The sequence below is a fragment of the Aulostomus chinensis genome, chromosome 9 (assembly GCF_037954235.1).
Source record: "Aulostomus chinensis isolate RoL2024-O1b breed Wild chromosome 9, RoL_Achi_v1.0, whole genome shotgun sequence".
Taxonomy (NCBI): domain Eukaryota; kingdom Metazoa; phylum Chordata; class Actinopteri; order Syngnathiformes; family Aulostomidae; genus Aulostomus; species Aulostomus chinensis.
In genome coordinates, this window is record NC_141328.1 from 18,953,070 (window position 1) to 18,976,932 (window position 23,863).

At 42.2% G+C, this 23,863-nt stretch overlaps 1 protein-coding gene across 4 annotated transcripts in view; it reads right to left on the minus strand.

The window, feature by feature from the left end:
- The window catches only part of plxna1a (plexin A1a), a 263,617-nt gene that overhangs the window by 11,731 nt on the left and 228,023 nt on the right, over positions 1 to 23,863 (minus strand). For 2 of the 4 annotated variants that reach the window (XM_086214083.1, XM_086214082.1), the window contains exons 20-28: positions 21,890 to 22,124; positions 14,396 to 14,538; positions 10,198 to 10,295; positions 8,935 to 9,093; positions 7,941 to 8,007; positions 2,709 to 2,855; positions 1,999 to 2,158; positions 1,693 to 1,796; positions 1,509 to 1,605 (exon numbers count right to left, since the gene is read on the minus strand). In XM_086214083.1, coding sequence (XP_086070209.1) covers positions 1,509 to 1,605; positions 1,693 to 1,796; positions 1,999 to 2,158; positions 2,709 to 2,855; positions 7,941 to 8,007; positions 8,935 to 9,093; positions 10,198 to 10,295; positions 14,396 to 14,538; positions 21,890 to 22,124 — 1,210 coding nt within the window. Of the gene's footprint in view, positions 1 to 1,508; positions 1,606 to 1,692; positions 1,797 to 1,998; positions 2,159 to 2,708; positions 2,856 to 7,940; positions 8,008 to 8,934; positions 9,094 to 10,197; positions 10,296 to 14,389; positions 14,539 to 21,889; positions 22,125 to 23,863 lie in introns of all 4 variants that reach the window. The other 2 variants (XM_086214081.1, XM_086214080.1) reach the window with 1 other exon arrangement.

Consider the following 23,863-nt stretch of genomic DNA (forward strand, 5'->3'; position numbering starts at 1 on the left):
CGTTTAGCAAATGCTCCCTACACTCACACTCACACACACAAATCCAAGCACACACCCACATGATCACAATTACATCAGAAAGCAGAAACGAACACATATTTTTAAAATGAAACAAAATAACTGCAGTTTTGGACTCGAGATTATTACAGAAAATTGAAGCTTTGATGTCAGCAACACAACTTACACAAAATAGATGTCTATTCCATGTCAGGTCTCAAATAGAGGGCAACGTTTGCTCTGGTGTTCACTAAAACTTCGAACCGCAGAGGCCAATCAGAGCTATTTTTTTTTTTTTTGTAAATGTGACATAAATAAACATCCATGCTGTATGGGAGAGCAACGTAAACTACCTCTCCCGCACACACTTGTCACTGTCCGAAACTCTCTGATGAAGGAATAGTCCATCGATAAGCAGAAAAAAAAATCTGAGCTCTGACTCCTCTGCTATTGTCAGGTATCACACCTGTCACACCGGAATCTACCACAACACCGGTTATAGTTTTTTATAGACTATGTGGGTCTGGGTATATGTGAGGAAAAACTACGTGTAGCAGCAGATGAGCAATGGTCTATAACAAGCCATTTTAACATTTAAAAATGCATATTCATCATTAATTACTGTTAATTAGTCAGACTTCAAAGTCAAGATATCTGTAATTACTGCTTGCCCAGTCAAAGCTCTATTTTAAGATGTATTTAATTATATTTTACCAAGTCAGAGCTCTAATTTAAGACATCTGTAATTACAACTAGCCAAGTCAAAGTTGTATATCAAGTAATCTTGTAATCTATTTTGCCTAATAAAATTCTATACTCTATACTCTATATTTTGCCTGGATAAAGCTGTAATTCAAGATATGTATTTTGTCGATTTCAAACATCTACATTTATGCTTTAACTTGCTTTTAAGTACAAATGAGACAAATATCCTCAAGGAAAAACATGACTAAGCAAAACGACCTTGTGGACTGCAGTAACAACGATGTTATAGATATTTGAATACACATCTGATTAGTCTGCTTATTTTTGCAATCTGTAAGGTTATTATTGGATAATGAGTTTCCCATGCCATTTACAGTCAGTCAAGGGCTCCAGTTATTTTTCCTACACAGTAGTTTATCTCCTAAATAGTTTAACTTCCCACTGAAGTAGTGTATTAATGCTGCTTCTCTATCACCGACTGCCAAATGCGCTCTCTCTTTCTCTCTTTCACTCTGTCAGCTGGGGGCCGAAGTGTCTCCTTTTATGCCTCTCATTTACAGACCGCTTGGAAATAGCTGTGGAATAGCCTTGGCCGGGGGGTGATAGTATTGGACAGAAAGGATTGCCATTCAGCAAGAGGGTGCAAAAAAAAAAAAAAGTAAAAAGAATGGAGGCCAATCATGGCCATGATAAACAAAAAGACGGAGCGATTGAAAGCGCATGGGGGGGGGGGGGGTTATGCAGGCAGAGATGGGAATCAATGTCACAATGAATTAAATCAGGTCAGGTCAATAGGAGAACCGTACCGTATCTGCTGAGGCTCTTGGTGAAGGTTGAGGAGTTGGAGATGTTGTAGGCAGAATTCTGCTTTGGCACTAAGGCGATGACTGAGCCATCTGTTACCTGCAAATCACCCCAACACTCTGTATCAACACTGAATAAGCCTCTAATCTTTCCATGAGGTACACGGTAAGATCTGTGATGGTGTACCTGATAGTGAGCCAGTGTGTTGAGTCTTTTCCAGTCATTGTCGATCTTAGTAGTGACGTCTTCATCCTGCAGAATGATTCTGGCCATGCGACCCTGACGCCATTCTGCAGATAGAGGGAACCCAGGTTGCAGCGATGCATAAAATGTTGACACAAAGTGTGTGTGTGTGTGTGTGTGTGTGTGCCCATGTGGCATTTGGGCTTTGGAACACAGCCAGATATCATTTTTAGTTGCTTCTGCGTGCTAAACATCTGTCATTTTTCATGAATTAAGCGTGTCATGCATGTGGAACATGCAGGCTCTCACCCAGGTCCATGTCAGAAGCCTTGGGCCTTTGTGAGTAGGGGCTGCCCTTGTATACAGCATCCAGCAGCTTCTCTTTAACCTGAGTGATGGTGTCACAGTTTAGACACTTGACTGTCACCTCCGAGGCATTCTCGTTCTCTGGGTTGACGCAGTGCAATGTCTGGAAGAAAACAAGCGCAGACAGGGGAGACAAAAGACATGAGAGAAGACACGGCAAACATTGCTAACAAGAGAAATGTTTGGAGGATTGTTGAGGTGCATTTGAAAGTACCTGACAGCGTTTTCACACCTTGATTGTTAGCAGCAGCTATTCTAAAACTTGAGCATTTTCCGAGCCTGTTCAGGTTGTTTGGGCATGTAATAACACCTCACACTTGGGTGCAAACCAAAACAACTGCTGACTCGGAGAGGTTTGTCTCTATGTTTCCTATCCAAACTTGGAGGGCTTTGTTTGGAGCGAGAATGTGATTAACGCTGAGCAGTAGTTCGCATCCTCCCTCCAAACACAAATGGTGCTGAAGCTTCATGTTTACCCTGGATGAAAGTGCTTCCCTCAAGCAGACCCCTGGCCAATTAAGGAAGCAGCGGTTCTCACATTTCTACTGCTGATTAGTTTGCTTTGCATTTTCAGCATTGTAAAATGTTACGATAGCCTAACAAGTAGCGTAGCGAGTCGGAACAAAGCCTTAAGATGTAGTGAGTTAATTGACCAGTGTTTTGTAGTCAATCTGCTGCCTGATGAGCTTGTCCTCGCTGAGAGAGTAGCGGGCTTCTCCTGTGATGGCGTCTATTGGTCCTTTCTCCATCTGCTGCTTGATGGCACAGTAAAGCATGAACAGAGGCTCCCCGGCACACTCCTGTACAGAAAGAGAGCACCATAAATACAACACAATCACTGCATCACAACATCTGGATACATCTGTAAAGTTTCTACACAGATGTGTATTTAAATGATGAGGTGTCTCTTTGACGCACCACACCAACAGCAAGAGGGGTTAAGAGGGGAAACAAATCAGACCCTTCACCTTCCATACCAAAGGCTTAAGAAACATTAAAATAAAGCTCCTTATATTCACCCTGAAGTGGAAATATCACTCTCAGACACACAGATTGAAAAATGGAAATGTTCTTGCAGTGTTTGGGGTTCATCTCATGACCTCTTTCAGCTCGACAGCCCCTCCCTCACCCTCCAACTTCCCAACAATCCTCTCTCTATTTCACACTGCCTATTGAAGCCTTATGAGCGTGAAACTCATCTAAAACAATCATTATGGGTGTGAATGCAGCCCCAGTCACACTTGTTATTTCTAAGCCAGTTTAATTGTGCGATCATGCCGTGAAGAGAGAAATCAGCATTTGCTTTATACTGTATTAGGATCAGATCTTCAAACGACAGGGGAGAACTGCAATTATAACTATAGAGCATGAATGTAATCTGCCCTGTAAAGAGATGCAAATGAAAAGCAACAGTTTGGAGACATTTAGAAACATACCTGATTTATAAATAGCGCTATGACAAGTACAGTCGAAAGGGAATTTTTTTTGGCAGGAAGTGTAAAGTGATGTTAAGGATACATGTGTCATGTAAACATCTTTTCTCTCTCTGTTTCTCTTTGATTTATATCTCCGATCTTATTTGAGCGAACACAGACACTGTAAACTCTCCCCTTCATCAAAAGCTACTATATACTGAGATTCCACAATGCTGCAGTTGAAATTACCCCGCCGTTACGCTGCTTCACTCAGCAGCAAAGAACCCCAGCGTAAGCCAGCCCAGTGTGAGATTCTAAGCACCTTATTGACCACACAAGATTTTCCCAGGAAAGAGGAACCTATGGAGGATCTACCTTCTTTTTGAGGAACCAGGGTCTAAATCTAGCGACACAGACACAACTTTACATTCCAAAAAATGCCCACCACGGGAGGTAGTACTCTCAAGAGGTTCTAGGAACTACGGGGAGGACTAATTCTTTGCAGGTCTTAAGACCACTGGTGAAACACAGAAAACAATGGGTCGAAAGAAGTCAAAAGGGGCTTTGGATAACATTCCCTAACAGAAGAATAACAAGTTGCCAGATCCAGTGAGAGCCAGCAAATGAGCTGGTAAAAGTGAGCAGAAATAGCCCTCTGTTCAAATCACATACACAGACTGGTACAATGTGAGCACTGAGGCTAATTCTGCAGTGATAAGCAGCCTTTTCAAAAACACTGTACCTTGTATTTTGACATTTTTCCTTCTCGCCTCTAAAAGAAGCTGAACCAAGTGGCAGGTGCATGTACTGAGCTGCTTTAGTGAATGTGAATCTGCATCCATTCTGCTGCGTTTCTTTTATGTTAATCAGTGCTGGCATGTTGGACAAGATCTGCCTGACGCACATATCTTTCACCCTCTACTTTTGAATCATCCCTGGTAATCCTCTTTTCACCCACTTACTGCCCGACATTGTTACCAAAGCAGCTACACAAACTCCAATAACAGGATGATTTTGATGTCCCACTCATTGATTGTCACCTCTGATGTAGCAAGGGAGCAGCCCATGTAAGAAAATTAACTTTACAAACCCCAAAACCTGCATTTCTCGAAGTTATAAAGCAACTTTACGCTTTAATAACCGGACTTGAACAATACCACTCCCCTTCCATCTCTGCGTTTTTTTATATGGCGAGAGGCAACAGTGTGCAAGTTCTGCTCTTGAACAAGCTGTGTGAGAGGGGCTAAAGACACTTGCCAATCAGTCATTAGTCATCACTCAGTTCAAGGAAAACACTCCTGCCTGAAGAGAGGAGACGCATCACGACCGACACACTCTGATGAGAGCTTAATGAACGCTCCTGCAGTGCTCAGGGAGATACTTCAGACTGTGTGGGAACAAATGTTTCTGTCTCACCTTCAAGCACTCTCAGCAACTCGCTCTCTTTCCAGTACACGTATTGCCTCCTTCTTCCTCTCGACTGTTATTTCACCTTCCACCTCTATTCCTTCACCTGTCCCACTGTCCCTGTAGCTGCCCAAAATGATTCATGTGATATCAAGTCCTTGGGCAGCAAACTAATTAAAACTGGAATCTTGACAAATAAAAGTCTGCCAGAAATACTCTGCATCATCTCAGCTAATTGTCTTTAGCCCCAACTGGCCTCATGATATGGAGACAAGACTTTTATATTAGTTCAGAGTTCACAAAGTATCACAAGCAATACGAGTTTATCCAACAAATCTATTTATTTAGAACCATGACATTTAAATCTAAGAAAAAACATCTTGGTTTTGAGCTCGCCGGTAAACATTTGTATTATTTCACCCACAAATTACCAAATGTATGCTTTGCTCAAACATATTCATTTATTCCTTCTTGATAGCAATTCTATCGCAATTGTTCAGAACCAGTTTTGTTATCAGAATTAGGCTTATAAATCTTGCATATGGTGCCATTAAAACAACTAAATGTAGATATTTCCTCTGGGTATCAGCCCAGGCAGGACACGCTCACATTCACACCTCTCTGAATGTGGTCACTGGGATCAGATCTCAAACTGTCCTGAGCACATCCACACTTTTAATTAAAGCGGTCCTGTTGCGAAGGGATCGCTCACGATTCGTGTTAACACCCGGTCTGTGCAGGGTCTTTGTTTGTTGTGTTTGATGTTAAGATACTGAAAACATTCCTTCACTAAATGATTGTGACCAATTATTGATTTGGTAACACCGTGTGTATTATGCTACACGTTAGCTTTGCGCTTTGAGAGCATTTTGGCATTCTACAATCAGCACCAAGCTCAAAGCACTGGCTGTACAAGAATCCTCACACAACCTAGTAAACTCACAGTGACTATTTCTCCTTCTTTCTGTCTCCCTTATCCCCTCCTCCCTTCTCCCTTCCACTTATCTGCCCACCTCAGCAGTGCTGCCAAACCACATCTCCTCCTACTTACAAATGAATTCCCCCTCTGTTCTCCACACCAAAACAAAAACAACTGATCTTCTATTGCAATACTCTTTCACTCATTACTAGTATTTCTTTAATTTCAAACTTTATTTTCCCACATCTCTCTCTTCCTCCCTCTCTTCTCTCTTTGCATCTCTTACATTGTTGCACATTCCCCCCACCTATTTATCTCTTACCACCTTCCCTTTTCTCTCCTCTTCTAAAGTGCTAATTGCCATGTCCCCCACAATTCTTCCTCCCTCTCCCCACCACCACCTCTAACCCTTCTCCCTCTGTAGCCAGCCCATCCTCTCTCCCCTCCCTCCGTTCATGCGCTTTAAGATCCTCATTAGCATCTGGGCCAATTATGTGGGCAGCTGCTAACGAGACAGAGGGTACATCTCACCGTTATTCTTTCACTTCGGCTTTTGCCTTGGTCGCTGCATGCTTGTCTACGTAATTTGCTTTTACTCCACATACTGGCCTCATTAAGGCTCCCTAATTGTATGCTGACATTTACATGCTGGGAATATAATAATGACTGTGGCTGCACAGAGCGTGCAATCAAAGAATAAGCTCAATGTACTTAGCAGCAACTATATATCAGCATTGCAGGAATATGGTATATTTTTTTTAAAGTGATACTACCCTAACAGTGTGTTCTTTCACCCTTAAAGTGCTGGCAAAAAGGTGTGTTGAGCTCACAAAAAGATTTTGTTCCTCCCTTATTACTTCTTTGTGATTCCACAATGCAGAAAGTATGAGCCATGTATGTTTCGCTTGAAGCTAATTATGTTTAGCTTGAAGCTAATGATGACTGACAGCAGCTGCAGCAACTAAACAACAGCAAAAGTGCCCAAAAATACCTTCTTACAAACTCTCAAGTCAACTTCATACCATTGTCTGGGATATTACACGTCTTCGTTATTCATCACTATGTTCAGTAAACCAGTAAAACACTTTTATAATCCAGTGTAACACTTTTAGTTCGACACTACATGAACAACTAGCGAGTTGCTCCAACAGAATGCACCAGCTGGATGTGGAAGCGATACAGTTTGTTTTTAGTGTTTGTGGATTACTGTCCATGAAGCTGGATAAAGAAGACATAGATTATACTGATCCATGCACTTGAGAGTTGACATTTTTGGGCAGTGTTGTTGTTGTTAGCCATCGGTTGCTATTAGCTTCAAGCTAAATATACGTAGCTGGCTCTTTCTGCTTTCCAGAGTGTAATGCAGGAGGGGAAAATGTTGTTATGAGCTTATGGAACCTCCTGTCTGTGAGAAATGGATAAGCAAAATAAACTCTCAGAGAAGTATCGCTTTCAGTTATGGTAGGTAAAAAAATTATAAATGTAGGGACTAAATTTACATTTCCAAGAGCATCTGCTGCACATTGAAAAAGAAAAATCAATAAAACTAAAGAGAATTACATCCAAGTTGATGTCACCTACAGTAAAAGGTGTGAATCATAGTATAAACAGAATCGAAACTAAAAGAATGGCAAACAAGGACATTGTCCCACCTTACACAGTGTGTGAGGGGAGGGGAAACCAGGGAAGAAACTAAAATCAGAACGCATTCACCAACCGGCCACAGTTTAACAGAGGAAGCCTGGAGGAGGGGCCGAGGGACACAGGGATGAAGGGAATGTGGGAGCACATGAGGACAGCATTAATGCCACCACACCCCCTGGGGAGGTAAATGACCTTAAGGAAACTTGCAGCTGAGTAATGGCAGAGACAACACAGAAGACGACGATCAGAGGGAGAGTAGATGTGAGCTGAAAGAACAACGTGAAGATAGCTGACGAGGACTTGAGAGTGGAGACAGTCCGTGGACTAAAACAGGGATATTAATTAAAGCTGATGGAAAGAGAAATGCTCTCTGGAGAGACGGCACCCGTAAGTCAAGAATATATTCAGCAGAAGTATGATAAATTGAATAAAAGATAATAAACACAGGGTCCATTTAATTGAAGTCAATATAAACACACAGAGAGATTCTACTGCCTTACCTTAAGGAACTTGTACAAGAGGAATGTAAACCAATTTGTCAGCATTTTCTCTGCGACAGACTCAGTTCTGCAGGGAAAGACAGCAACAACAAGAAGTCAAGCGTCTATTGAAAAAGCAACAGATCTGTTACAAACCCCCTTTTAATCATACTACCTTCCTGTCTTATTCCCTTTTATGGTAATATCTTCTTACCCTGTCTGTTTGTGACTATTTCCTGCTCGTGCTTTGAAAACTCTGAGTGTAATACGTCAGACACATCATCAGGACTTGATATGACGGATGGTGATATGATGGCTTGAACTCTCACCTTAGTTTTACTTTCACAAAAGGAGGAGTACACTCTAAACAAGAAAGTACTTAAAAGCAACACTTCACCCCAAAAAATTGAGTACATAGTCTTTGAAGCCATGTTGTTTTTAAATGCACAACTGAAGCTAACGGTCGTTGGCGACTAACAACATCAAATCTGTCCAAAAGCGTTGTTTTCAATCATTGTTCAGTGCTGGAGATTTTAAAGGGACTGGACAATTTGTCGCTTTAGCTCTGTAAGTCAAGGTTAGCTTCAAGGGAAATATATGTAGCTGGCTCTTCCTGCATTTTGGAGTCACAGACAGGTGATGCAGGGGAGAAAAACATCTTTGTGACTTCAAGACAACCCTTTATCCCTTTATTTTAGAGGCAAAAGTACAGCTTTGGGGTTTTTAAGTATTGCTTCCAGACTTCCCACTGTATGTCTCTGTCTACTTGGTTGTAATTTCTCAATCTATATAATTTTTTATTAAATTCTTTTGTTTGTTTGTTTGTTTTTACACAGGTTAAAATTATAATTTGAGGAGCATTATACTCATGCAAAGACAGGAATGGGGACAGATGCTACCTGAATGACTGAGGGTCATGGGTGGTCTTCAATAAAAGGTTTCTGTGTAATCCTCCCTAAATATTTTCAGCCCCTACCCGTTTCTAGTTTTAAAAGGACTCCTTCATGTCTCTCACCTCCTCAGCAGGAGCTTGGGATGGTTCTTGCTCTCGAGGTTTCTGTCTATCAGGTCAGACAGCAGCTGCTTCAGGACGCCAGTGGCGTACTCCATCTCCCCCTGCAGGGCCGTCATGATGAGAGACGCCACGTTGCCTCGGTCCCTCATAGAAAAGGATCTGGACATAGATTGAAATGATTAATAACAGTGGATGCAAATATTTCACCAGTGCTTTGGCTGACTCATTTCTGACCGAAGCTGATCTCCAAAACAAATGTGCACTTTCAACCTGAAATAAAAGGTGTTACAGCTCTGTGTTGTGGCTAATCGCTACAGAGTAATGCTAGAGCAGCTAAAATGTTGTCACTCTGTTTATCTGTTGGCCTTTACTTTTGGAATGCAAAGCAAATATTTTCATGTGTTGTTAGTCAAATTAAACCGAAGAACACTTTCCAACAAACCCGCCTATTTCACAGCAGGATTATTTATTGTTTCAAACACTGTTATTCAGTATTCATGAAAGAAAGCTTCCTGTTTATTATCAAAAGTATAACTGCAAGAAAGGCAGCAGTTCAAGCATATGATGTAGTGATATCACCAAGAAATTGACAGGTAATGTGGGACACTTGTTGGGTAGTGCCAAGATAAACAACCAAATGAATCAACGTCCTTCAGTCATGATATTATTAATTGTTCAAGGCCTTATTAACATTTCAATATTTGAATTAAATGGGATTACACTATGGTGGCAGTGATTAAAAGGCATACTGTTGAAGATATTTTAGTGTTATTGAGTAAAATGATGTCCCACTTACTTGAACGGTGACATACAATGGGTTTTGGTTTTTTTTAAATTTGATACTGAGTGCCAGTGTGGTACAAGTGAGTGTTTATACATGGACATTTTTGGACAGATTTGCTGTTGTTAGCCGTTAAGTCACCGTTAGATTCAGGCTAAATATACATGGCTGGCTTTTTCTGCATTCTGGAGTCACAAAGACGTGACGCAACAGTGAAAAACAGTATTTTGAGCTCAAAAGACTTTTTGGGGTACTTGAAAGACAACATGCGATCTTTTGGCATAATACTGCTCTAAAAAAAAAAAAGCAGCTGAAAAAACATGCACCACTATTCAGCGTCGGGATGTGAGGTAACAACAATTTAAGATTGGTTTTTCATAACTGCAGTTCTTTTCTGTCCCACATTACCTGTTTTTTTTTTAGCCGAAAATGCTCTGCCAGTAAATACTCTTTACTAATGAATTGAAACAAGTGACAGGCACCTCTGTGCTTCCAGGGTTCTTATGAACGTCAACAGGAAATGCTTCTTTGTCAGCAGTTGGCCAAACAATGTCAGTGCCTTTTCAACATTTGCTTGGACCTGAAAAAGGGACAGGGAGAGACAAGTTAAAAAATCTCAGCTATGAGATGCTTTAAGAGACAATTTATAGCCACCGCCCCCCCCCCCCACACACACACACACACACAATAACAGTCTGTCTTTTCCTTTATTGTTCTCCCTCAGTCTCTGCTCTGTAGCAGTGATTTTCCACAGCAATAGAACAATTTTGCATTTGAAAATTTGATCACTAACTAAGAATTCAAAATTTGCAGTCATAACGTCCATTATGAAAATCCAGTGTTCAACAAGACACTTGACGCAAGACATGATGTTTCATGTATCCAAAATAAACTGGAAGAGACAGCGGAGACCAGAGGGATCACAGGAAATTATCCAGTATGAGTAGAACATGTCTATGGCTCTGGTCACCCTGCAGCACCAGGAGGAGCTGTCATTTTAATTGCCTGGAGGACAGGACAAGGGGAGAATAATCGCATTGCAGGGGGTCATTGGTTTTTCGGGTGTGTTCAATATGGCTTCTCCAACAGATTACCATGATCACAGACTCCAACAACTATGGCTACGCTCACTTAAGGCTAAAAACAATCAGAGGCTGTCAGAGACAAAACAAACATTTTTAGTGGACGCTGACTGTGACCCCATATGTTAGTTGCAGTTGCTGTTTTTGACCATGGAGCCTAATTCAGTACTGAATAAATTCAATAATTTTGATGCCTATCAATCCCACTGATCCAAACCTACACAGGAAAATAGGACCCAGTTAGGATATATACAGGAGTATCCCTTTAATCAATCTATTTCCTTGACCAGCAAGAGACAGAAATGAGTTCTGTGTGTGTGCGAAATCCATTTCCCAATATCTGACACATGGACTGGTAAGTGTATATTCTTAACACATCTGCGTATGAGGAGTCTGGCTTGTAAACATAGAGGTCAGACTGATTGGTGACCCTCTCCTGCTGCACTGCTGTGTGTTTTGCTGTCTTAATGCGGTTCCTCTGAAAATGTTTTTAGCAGACAATTTGACATAATTGTCTTTCTGACATCAGGGGGTGGATGGCTCAATGCATCCTCTAGTTGATGAAATAAAAACTTTAATCATCGGCCCTAAAAAAGTTGAGCATGCACGCACACGCGCGCGCGCGCACACACACGCACACGCACGCACACACACACACAATAACACACTTAAGCTGTCTGGGCTCCCTGTGTGATGTCTTTTTTAGTACATCTTTAACACTAGGATACCTTTCATTGCAGGGTGACAGTTCTGATGCAATAACACACATTTTGACATGGTTATATGGGTTGAAAGCCCTTAAGTGATTATTTTAATAACTCAATTTTTAATAACAACCAGCCAGACCCACTGCGCATGAGAGAGATTCTTCTGTCAAATAAAGAAGGAAATAAGAGATGGGGAGTGAGCGAGGAAGCATCAAGGCATAGCAGAGCTGTGTGTGTGTGTGTGTCAGCGCTGGTGACGGAGGTGCTCCCTGCTTGTTCCACTGGCTGGCACCTGTCATTACCCATCAACAACGCCCCGAAGACGCCTCTCTGTTGCTCCCTCACTCCTCATCGCTCTGTTTCTCTCCCTCACACTTATTGTTGACTGTTTCACATCATTGGTCTTTTAATTCATCACTCTTTTTGTGTTTCCCTCTCTCACACACACACACACACACACACACACACACACGTATTACCTCTCCCTGTATGGTTGTCCTTGCGGTACCACTGTAACGACTATTCTTTCTCTCTCTCTCTCTTTCCTCTTGATGTGCCATAGTTAAGTGTCTGGGCCTTTTTCTAAAGTGCTAAATGAGATTGCCGGGCCCCCAGGGTGGGCACTGAGTGTGATGTGAGTGTATGTGTGTGTGTGTGTGTGTGTTTGTGTGATGTGAGTGTGTTTCTGTGTGTGTGTGTGTGTATGCATTTGGAAAGACAGAGTGAAAATGAGAGAGGCCAGACAGATAGAGATGCATGTACATACAGACTCTACACAGAATTTTGAAGATTGAGTTAGGAAGGCTTTATCCACATATGTGCAAGACCGCTGATATGTTGTCTATGTAGTGTGTGCGCGTGTGTACGAGTGTGTGAGTCTAGCTGGTGTGTAGCGTGGCTGTTTGGCTTAGGGGAGAGAGAAGTCACACAGAGCAATAAAGCCAGAGGCATTAGTTTACACAGGCCATTGGATTACCGCGGCAACCCCCGGGGAAATACAGCAGGAAGGAAGTCTAGACATAACTATAAAATACGCAGGATCCCTCTATGTCTGTGTCTGCCTGAGGGCGCATGGCTGCGTTTGGGAATTTGGATCATGTGACGTCTTACATCATCAGAGATTAGCAACTTAAACAACGTACGGTATCTAAGATGAGACAAAAATGTAAAAGTGAAACCTGTAGGGCATATTCACAGGAGGCACTGAACTATTCTTCTTTTAAATCTTTTTTTTTTTAGTTCCTCCATTTTCTCCCTAATTATTCATAACCAACTCATTCTACCCAATTCAACACCACAGACTACCACATGCTTTCTCTATCATATGAGGAATCCATGGGCAAGTTAGGTAGAAGGATTACACTTTTCTCGGGAGGCCGGATGATACCCTCATCTGTCTCCCCACCCGCACACAAGCCCTTGTGTCTGTATGGATCCTCAACCAAGATGGATGAGAAACCCAACCACCGTTCCTTAAATTGGTAGGCCTGGTTGCTGAGGCTGTAAATTGAGCTTGTAACAAAAGAAGCTGGGATACAAGAGAAGGGAAAAAAAAAATCAGATCTGTGAACAAGATCTCAATCAAATCAGCTCCATTTTTAGGTCTGGTTACCAATCAGCAAACCCTTGGTTTGTTGAGCTTGTATGCTCCAATCGTAAACGTCCTCTTCCCTCCTCGCACCCTTTAATTAATGAACAGTAGAGTACAAGTGGAAACCATTCAGCTCCAAATTCTTATTTTTAGATGGTGGCTGATTGCCACTTGGGCTGATCGCACGTGCAAGACATTCAGACCGGAGTGGTCGATCAACATCCACAAGTCCCCGGTTCAACATTCATGCATGTACATTTTCAGTTAGAATGTCAAATATTTGCACCGCAACAAACCGCCTAAACCTTCGCAAAACCTTCTTCTAAATGTTAAAAAAACAGCTGGAATTAATTCAGGAGGGTCCATCAGAATTAGCACTTCAAGGGCAGGTAATTTTGTGACTGACCTCATTGCATATACATTGCGAGAATTATCCCTTTAGGGTACAAAAAAAAAAATATGGGGGAAAGAGTAGAACGATTCACAAAATGAACAAGACAGAAATAGCAGCACAACTGTCCATTTCATCTATTAGTGCATTTAAATAAATCTTATTCATTCACCCCCAAAAAAAAAAAAAAAAAGGTTGGTGGTCAAATGAATGTTGCATAAAAGTTGACATCTTCATGATACCAATACCAAACACGATTCTCTAGGTTGTTTTGTTTTTTCATGTTATCAATGGAGGAGATACATTTATATTCATTCAACTTCCCTTGGTGTCAGCTCTATAATGTGTGTGGTGGTTGCACGTACTCCCTGTCTTGATGACTATCTTAACTTGGATGTAGACTCCAGGTAAAGCTGAATTTTGTTTCTCCCTCTAGGCACTGATCCTCTTGCCATCTTCGCGCCGCACTCTCTTAATAGCGTTGCTTTTCTACCAAGTGCGAGCAGTGCTTACATGAACGCTGCTCGCATCATGCTGAGCGTCTGTCCCATGAGATCAGACTAATGATGATGATGATACCGAGGCTCTTAAAACGTCTTTTGCACTCATTGAGGTAACAGAATACATTAAGACAAAGTAGGATACAATATAGAATATGTGATTAAAATGAACCAAGTCTGAGTTTTCATCTTGCCTCACATCTCAGACTGGCCTGAAAAAACTGGTGTGGTATAATGGCTCCTAAGGTATTACAGAGCCATGACATCTCAAATATTTCTCTTCTTTAGCATAAGCAACTATGAGCAAGCGATTTTCTTCTTCATGTTAGTTTATTAAAGCAGTAGCCTTTATTATTGATGGTTAGTATGGTTCAGTATTAAGTTTGCTTGATGGTGTACTGACCCGTACCTCCATCTCCTTGAGCACAGGGTGGTCCTCGATGCCTGGGAACAAGACCCTCATCGCATAAGTCCGATAGTCCAGGAAGGGAATCCCAGCCCCATCCAGTTCCTGGGTCAGCTCATGGATGTCCGTCTGAAGCTCAGCAAAAGCTTAAGAAAAGTGACAGGATGAGTGTTGGTGAACAATCAGATCATCTGCTTCCATTCACCATTTACTAGAGGACCGTTCTGATACTAAAGTTGATGGTGCAAATGTGGCTTCCCAATGTTCACCAGGGGCCAAGATGCTGTCTAACAGAAAGCACTGTGCCAGATTCAGATCGTGTCAGTTAAATCTGATGGAGTCCAAGAAAAGAAAGCAGACAGCCTTTGCCTTGTTTTGCTGAAAGAGGGCACATAAAAAGTGCACATTACACCAAAACCAATGTAAAAGAGTTCTACATGGACAGTGGATATTTTTCAACCTGGAAGTCAGCATCTCAAAGGGTTCCCTCGACCAAAGCCAACATGATTTTTACATTGTATTTTTGATCATTGCCAAAAAACAAGCTCTGAAGCAAGAAAAAGTTGGTTAGTTAGATGATTTGTTCTGCGAGATAATTCTCACAAATCAGCATCACTTTTATCATTTAGAAGCATAAATGTAATTGTTAGATGGATAAATACTAATGTTATGCTATCTATTACACTGTGGAAAAATAAACTCGACGCCATCACAACTAGCTCCGTGCTTCATCTGCTTCAGCGTTATGATGTTTGTAGTCTTATTACAATTCATAATTGTAGTAGTGATGGATGTTTGCCATTCACTCGGACAAAACATTAAATAAAACAGAAATCTAATAGGCTGTTGCTTGGCCTATGCTACTCCCTGCTATGAAGCTTTGGTTAAAAGCAGCCTGATGAATTCTGAATATTTCAGCTTGCAGACAGACAGAATAACAGACACAGGTGGAAACTTACAGCGACATCCTTAAGAGCCAATAAATACAACTGCTTATGATGATGATGATGATCATTGAAACAGGCAGCACATATTAATTCCTGTTTTCAGGCTGCTGTTGACTATTATCAGAATTTTAATTTTAGACATTAAAATCCATCCATTTTCTTCCGCTTATCCTGTTAAGGGTCATGGGGGGTGGGGGGGGGGGGGGCTATCCCAACGGCTTTCGGGCGAACATTAACCCTGGACAGGTCACCAGTCCATCTCAGGGCTGTCACACAGAGACAGACAACCATCCACACTCACAGTCACACCTACGGTCAATTTAGAGTATCAATCAGCCTCGTCCCTCTTGATGTCTTTGGACTGTGGGAGGAAGCTGGAGTACCAGAGAGAACCCACACAGGAACAGGGAGAACATGCAGACTCACACAGAAATATCCTGTGCTGGAGCCGGGGCTCGAACCCTGAACCTGCTTGCTGTGAGGCGACAGTGCTGACCACTGTACCACCGTGCCACTGACATTAAAATCAACACGTTGAAAAAAATTCCAATTCAAACAAACAGTGCCCGCTTGGAAGATTCAAATGCTCACACTGTCATCTAGATATTCCACGATTTCATAAACACTGTCATGTTGAAGAACTTGTAAGAGTGAGAGTTGTTTTTTAAAAATAGCGATTGAGTCTCCCTGTCAGTTCTGACCTGCTGTCAAACTCTGCTGTGAGCGCTCGTCCTTGAGCGCTTTAGTGGCTGCACTGTCATCCTTGTGAACTTGCAGGTTATGTCCCTTCATATTGATGATCATGAGCAGATGCAGCATTTATGTCCTGTGACAGTAACTCCATCAAAATGACCATGGACTTCAGAACTGAAAATCCTCTCTTTTATCTTGTTATTGTAATGGACGCTGACTGACCTCAAGACGACTGAGGGCTCCTGTAAAGGGTTTGACTCTTCAGCAGGCACAACACTATTTCGAAAGAAGGTAGTCTTTGGTAGCTTTGCATTGTGTAGAGATGTGACGTGACATGGATTTCATTCTATTAGCACAGAAAGCGGTGCCTAAGCATCTTTGTATTGTCTTAAAATGGTCGTGGGTGGTGCTCGAGCAAGAAACAGAAGAAAAAGTCTGCAAAACAGCAACCTTCTAACTCAAATCTTGCCATCTTATGCATGTAGTTTGCTACTAGCTTGTTAGCTCTGAGTTTGTTGTTGTTACACGGAGCGAAGAGACTTTAAAGAGCCCCTACCAGCACCACCACCACACGCACACACACACACACACACACACACACACACACACACACACACACACACACACACACACACACACACACACACACACACACACACAAAACACTTAGTAAAAAAGAGGAAATGCTAGTTTGGGGAGAAAAAATACAGAATCAGTAGACAGAAAACAAAGTTCCTGGAAAGGAAAGTCAATTAGTTGCATGAGTGGATAATTATTAAGAGAGTGACGGATGAGTTCATGCATAATTTCCCCCAGCTGTTATTGGACTGTTTGGTCCACAGGAGAGATGAAGAGGAGCAGAAGATAAAAGAAATGAAGGAAAACAGGAAGGAAAGGCTCTGGAGGTAAAGAAGTAAGAATGGTAAAATAAAGAGGAAAGGAAAGGACTAAGAAGAAGAAGAAGAGTGAAAAAATTAAAGCTGCAAGCAGCGTTGTTAGGGCCTGCAGCCACGTCGTTGACGCCGGCCTGAATCCAACGGTGTCTTGGTCAAATCCCTTGGCCTTGTAGTTTAGGAGTTCGAAGCCTGAGTCTGATCAGAGGGTGAGAGCAGAGCTGAGAGCAGAGCTGAGAGCTGGCCCTTTAAGAACCCCTCCCCCACTGCTCTGTCTCTGATCTGTGCTAGAGTGGAGAGAGAGGAGGAGCAACAGAATTGTAGTGTGGAAAAGCTGAATAAGTCGGCATACGTTGGTCAAGAGTGACACAATACCATATTTTTGTAGGGATTTTTGTCAGGAATGCAGTGGTGTGTTTGTTAAAGCTGTGGGATGTATGGTGTACACGTGAGAAGCGTTTGTTTGACAGTATGTACCCTGAGAGGACACGGTCTCCCCATAGGCTTCCATTGTAAGCGTAAAATGTGTCTCCCCGACATTGAGGGCTTGTAAAATGGACACCGAGGAGTTATTACAAAGTTTTTAAAATTTTATGAAGAGCAGAGTTGTGTGAATTATGTGTGAAAGTTTGGAAGCGATACCATTAATGCCCTAGGAGGAGATAGATTTTTTTCGGGGAGTGAAAAAAGTCCTCATTTTGACAGTTTTGTCCAAATTGTGGACATTCTGTTGTAGATAGGTCAGGGGTCAGCGTGCATAAATTTTGCGTCTTCATGAGACGAGTCCAACGGTGTTGGTCCCATGTTTGTGGGACATTCTTGGGAGGAGTTATAGCACTTCAAATTATCTTTAAATTATCATGTAGTTGTGTGGCTCCTTAGGTGGCGCTATAGACTTTTTTGTTGTTGTTTTTTTAGATTAATGAATGTGTCGCCAGACCGGACAAGTGTGGCGAATTTCAGCAAATTTCATGCATGTTCAGGGGGTGAAATTAGATTATGCGTGTTATGCGCATAATGTGCGTGCTCATAGACAGCAAGAACAGTCAAGTACCAGGTTTTGAATGGGTGTGTATGTGAAAACCGGCTCCAGGCCGTCTGGCTGAGCTGCCTCATGGGTGTTGGGGGGGGGGGGGGGGGGGGGGGCTGGGACACTGTTTAGTGTGTGTAGTGTTTTTAGAGCTGCTAATGTGTTGCTCTGCCGAGCAAACATAATAGGGTCTTCGCCTGAAGCACCTTCAGGCTCAGGCCCTAATTAAGAAGCAAAGGTCAGACCTCAGATGTGGGGAGGTGGAGAGTAGAAGCAGAGAAGAAGACGCAGAAAGTGAGATAACAAGAAAAGAGTGACAATCGGGGAAAAAAGCAACAGAGAGGAAGCGTTATCCTTAAAAGACTAAAATTAGAAATGAGTTCATTTCACCCTTTTTCTCATTCTCTTGGTCTTTCATTCTTAGACAGGACATGGCACACAGAGGCGGTCGATATACTAATATACTAGCAGGTACCTGGCTAGCGTATTTGACTCTATTGATTTGGGTCGCTTTGGCTTTGTTTCTGAAAATAGCTGCTTAAATTCAGTAGATATGTGACGCAAGGCAACACAGAAAAGCCTGACCATCATCATTCTGTTGTCCTCCGTCTCTCTCTATCTCACACCCCTTCATCTCATCAAGAACTTCCCCTCTCTCCCTCTAAGCAGATTGAGGTTCCAGGAACAGGAACACCAATAACACCATTGACAATTTGTTGAGAATTCACTGACTTACAGAGGCATGCAAACATCGTTGTCTCGTCTGTATGCAGGTTGATGAATCAAATAACAACTATAAAGATGGAGCTGATCATTTTGATGTACTTTTTTTATAAATGTGACATCTCAGGCTCAATGTACATTTACGACATTTGTCTAAAACGATCCCATACAAATAATGTGTGCTGTTAAGTGACAGAGAGATCATTAGTTTTTCAGACTGAAGTTTCATGGAAGAAGACAACCTGTGAATAAAGCCATATTTCTTTGTGCAATTTATCTCATATTGAGGTAATAAATAGATATGAAGATATATGCATGAAGACAGATTTTCATGAGGGGTCAGGAAGAGGCTCTCAAGGTTTTGCCACAGCATTAAACAAAGGAAATTTTAAACTTTTTAAAGGTTTTTAAGGTTTCACTGAGAAAAACTGAAATGTTTTTAATATTTCTTTAAAAGGAACACATCGTCTCCAATCACTTTTCTTACACCACAATTTACAGGAAATGGTAAAAAAATTAAAGCTGCAAGCAGCGTTGTTAGGGCCTGAGCCTCCACGCATCTGCGACCGGGTGCCAAACGCTGGCCAGAATCCAACGGTGTCTTGGTCAAATCCCTGGGCCTTGTAGTTCAGGAGATAGAAGCCTGAGTATAATCAGAGAGTGAGAGCAGAGCTGAGAGCTGGCCCTTTAAGAACCCCTCCCCCACTGCTCGCTGCTGTCTGTGTCAGAGTGGAGAGCAGATCTGAGAGCAGAGCTGAGAGCTGGCCCTTTAAGAACCCCTCCCCCACTGCTCTGTCTCTGATCTGTGCTAGAGTGAGAGCAGAGCTGAGAGCTGGCCCTTTAAGAACCCCTCCCCCACTGCTCTGTCTTTGATCTGTGCTAGAGTGGAGAGCAGAGCTGAGAGCTGGCCCTTTAAGAACCCCTCCCCCGCTGCTCTGTCTCTGATCTGTGCTAGAGTGAGAGCAGAGCTAAGAGCTGGCCCTTTAAGAACCCCTCCCCCACTGCTCTGTCTTTGATCTGTGCTAGAGTGAGAGCTGAGCTAAGAGCTGGCCCTTTAAGAACCCCTCCCCCACTGCTCTGTCTTTGATCTGTGCTAGAGTGAGAGCTGAGCTGAGAGCTGGCCCTTTAAGAACCCCTCCCCCACTGCTCTCTGCTGTCTGTGTCAGAGTGGAGAGCAGAGGAGGACATTTGTAGTGGGTCAAAATCAAATAGCTCTGCATGTGTTGGTCAAATGTGGATAATAATACCATATTTTAGTAGGGATTTTTGTCAGGAATACAGTGGTGTGTATTTTGAGGCTGTGGGACTTTTAGTTTACATGTGAGAAGCGAGTGTTTGAGAGTATGTACCATGAGAGCAGACAGGTGGCCCACTGGTTTCCATTGTGAGGTGAAAAGTGTAAAAAGTGTCTCCCCCACTTTGAGGGCTTATGAAATCCAAATCCAGTTTATGCTATATAAAAACTTTTAACAACTTTTAATCAGCAGAGTTTGGAGAGTCATGTATTAAGCTTTGGAAGCGATACCATTAACGCCATAGGAGGAGATAGCGTTTGTTCGGGGCGCAAAATTGTCCCAAATTGCACATTCGTGTCCAAATTGTGGACATCCTGTTCGAGTTAGGTCAGGGGTATCTGTGTATGATTTGTTCGTCTTGATGAGACAAATAATGGTGTTGGTCCCATGTCTGTAGGACATTCCTACAGGCCGTGGCGTGGTTTTTGTGTATGTAGGTGGCGCTATTGAGTAGAGCGCTTTTTTTTTTTTTTTAATTATCAAATTTTTTGCCGCTCCCGATGTGTGTACCAAATTTGGTGAGTTTTCCAGCATGTTTAGGGGGTCAAATTAACTTTTGGAGTGGCGAGTGAGTCGAACAAACATAATAGGGTCTTCGCCCCGGAGGACTTCTGGGCTCAGGCCCTAAAAAAAAAGACTCATCTGGCATCACAGTGGACTGAGGCAAAAAAGAGCAAAAAGCTTTTTTTTTTGGTCTTGTCAAACAGTCAGAACACACCCCCACAGACACACCCCCACACACACACCCCCACACGAGTCTATACAATTACATGCTCAAATGCTGTTGCTCTAATTTAGTACCTACATATGAATGAATTCTCATTATCATCATATTGTTCTCCATCCAGTTCCTAGCAGCTTGTGAACATGGTGTTTTGTAGATTTTTCTGATGTCCTTTTGATTTGGGGCCAAAAAGTCAAGAGCATAAACTGAACAGTCTGGGACAATTGAGTAGGAATAGTCACAACACTGAGTGCACTAAGATGCAAAAACAAGTTTTTATGTTGTTTGTAAAAGGCGACAAGCTGTTTGAAAACATGGAATATTAATTTAACATCTGGACGACCTTCCTTTAGTTAAAACTGACACTTGCCTTCCAGCCTTGGTCATTTCAAATGTGTAACTAATGAGCCGTAACTGCTAGTCTCTTAGTTTGGATGTGTCTATGTTGTACGGTCTGCTACCCGCCAGTGACTTCACCAAATGTCTCCTGTCTCTTCACCTCCAGACCGCCTACTTCATCTGTTCCTCTGCCCACACACACTTTCTACTTTCTGAAGGCCAGCTGGGAATGCCGCTGCCAGGGTGGGGCATGGAAGGGGGTGGGGAACAGGGGTGGGACTCACTTCCTGGAAGAGGGAATGCCGTTTTTTTTTCCTCAAATACTGTTCAACGGAGGGAAGACTCTGGCTTTTGTCTTTGTGCTTTTTGAGGAAATGGAATCTTTGGAATCTTTAAAATACACACACAGGCACAATATGGACCAGTAGTGGAATAGACCATCTAACAACATCAATACCCTCCCCCCCCCACCCCCCAAAAACTAAAAGGCATATATCAATGAATGCAAGTGAATACAATGAATATGTACAGCTGTCAAACTTCCCACAGGAGGCGTTGTCTTCATTTGGACTGGAGTTTAGCAGCAGGCTTGGAATGTTAGCTGTTGGCTCAACGCCTCACAAACAGAGTCTGAATATTGTGTTGTTATAATCGTGGTGTATATCTTTATTGTGATGGGGCCACAAGCCACAAGAGGGGGGGGGGCAATTTGTACCGTTGCTTGCATTTTTATTTGCCACCATTATCTTCAAGCTAAATATATGCGGCTCGAGGAGTCACAAGGATGTGATGCAGGAGGGAAAAAGGATCTTTGTGACCTTACCAGATCCATCTGTCAGTTCACACTGCTTACCTTCTTTACACTCCAGAGCCACTCTGGATTCCAGGTTGTCCATCTGGAGCTGAAGACGTTTCAGGGTGCGGTCAGCGTCCCTTGACTTCCTTTTATAAGCGATTAGCACAGCGATGATAACCAAGAGGAGCATCCCGCCACCTCCTCCAATTCCAATGATGGCGGGAAGCGTAAGCAGGCTGTCTGAGTAGATCTGTAGCGTGCCGGGGGAGTACTCGAAGCCTCCAGCACGGATCTAAACATGAACAACACACAGCAGATATTTAATGATTAAGGGAAGTTCCTGCAACTCCTTGTTTTATTGACACAGTTACAGAGTTATTCACCAGAGAGCTGTTTAGTGTAACCTCTCTCTTCTGTTGTTGGCAACTGAGCAGCTGTGTGCGTTGCTCAAAGGTCGTACCACCGCCGTCGTTAAGGGGGAGGAAATTGCTACTTATTTTTTTCCCAGCCAGTCTGGGGATTTGAACTAGCGATTTCCATAGAGACAACAAGTACCAGACGGCAGTCAGTCAACTCTCCAGCAGCAGATGGTTTGAGAATAGATGAGGTGGTCTGAAGAGATCGAACGTGGTTTGATGAAGTCAGCCGACCCAATTTCTACTTCAGTCATTAAATTTTGATCCACTTGTACTGAAAGCCCATCTTTGACAGGCTTACATCACCAAGACTGCTTTGATCTTTATTATTATTTTTTTATTTGTTGGAAAGGCTTTTCAATCGTTGCCTTTAGCGGAGCAGATGAAGATCTCAAAAGCAGACTTGTTTCGAAAGCTAATATTGACCTTTTATTGCATTTTAAGGCGAAGGCTGAACAATGCATGTAGGAAGTGTTACATGAATCAAGCGACAGTTGCTGTTTGTAGGACGGCAAATTTTTTGGTGATATTTCTCTTTAAAATGGTGCACAAATAAATAATTTGATAGATATCTAAAGTGACCCACCTTATTTTTTTTCGTATTTCGTCTAGCACCATCAGCTTTTAACAATATGATCATGGTCAATAAAATGAATGCTGCTGCGTACATGTACACACTGCAAAGACACACCATACACACAGTTTGACACGGCAGTAATCAAAAGGAGTAATTACTGACATTTCAATCTCTCCCCAAGCAGCCATAGTAATTATGGGAAGTCAAACACGTGTACTGTTTTTTGGTTGTTGTTGTTGTTGTTTTTTTTAAAACTAAATTTACATAAGCGCAGTGTGTAAAAATAGATAAATAAAACACGCACAGCACTGAAATCCATCAAATCAAGCGATCCACCAGGGGGGGTTGATAACTGATTCAAATGAGGTACGATTATACACTTTGAATTTCTTTTAAATGCACTTTCACGTTAACATTATCAAAGTCTGATTAGAGCAAAATAAATAAATAAATCAGAGAGGCTGTTCTATCAATATCAATGTAGTATATACCTGCAAATTAAATTTGCAATAGTAAAGACAATTAGACTGGCTGGTATAAGATTAAGTTGGCAATTAGTTCTGTGGACATGATCAGGTTGCAAAGGAACCGAATTAACTTTAGTTAAATAATGCTGGCAAACAACTGAAGTTTCAATCTGTTTACTTGCTCAAACGTAGCACGATGTAGCTGATAATTCTCTTTCTTACAGTCACCATTGGAACTGCAGTCATGTTATCAGTAAATATCCGTTGTGTATCACACACACGGGAGGTCACTTGAGTCAAAGTTGACTGGTGCAGCTGAAGACTGTGGTATGGTGTCAGGAAGCGGTCCGGCGACTAGACGGCTCTGGCCTAGGCTGTGTAAGCCACGACCAGTGTAACACAACCAAATATGCATTACTGTGTGTGTGTGTGTGTGTGTGTAACGAAGGCTTTGACCTGGACGAATGCATGGAATAAAAGAATAAATCATCTCTGAAATAGCATAATATCAACAAGTGGTGGTTAAGATAAAGTTTAACAGAAGCTGCAGTTACCTCTGTTGATGATTATG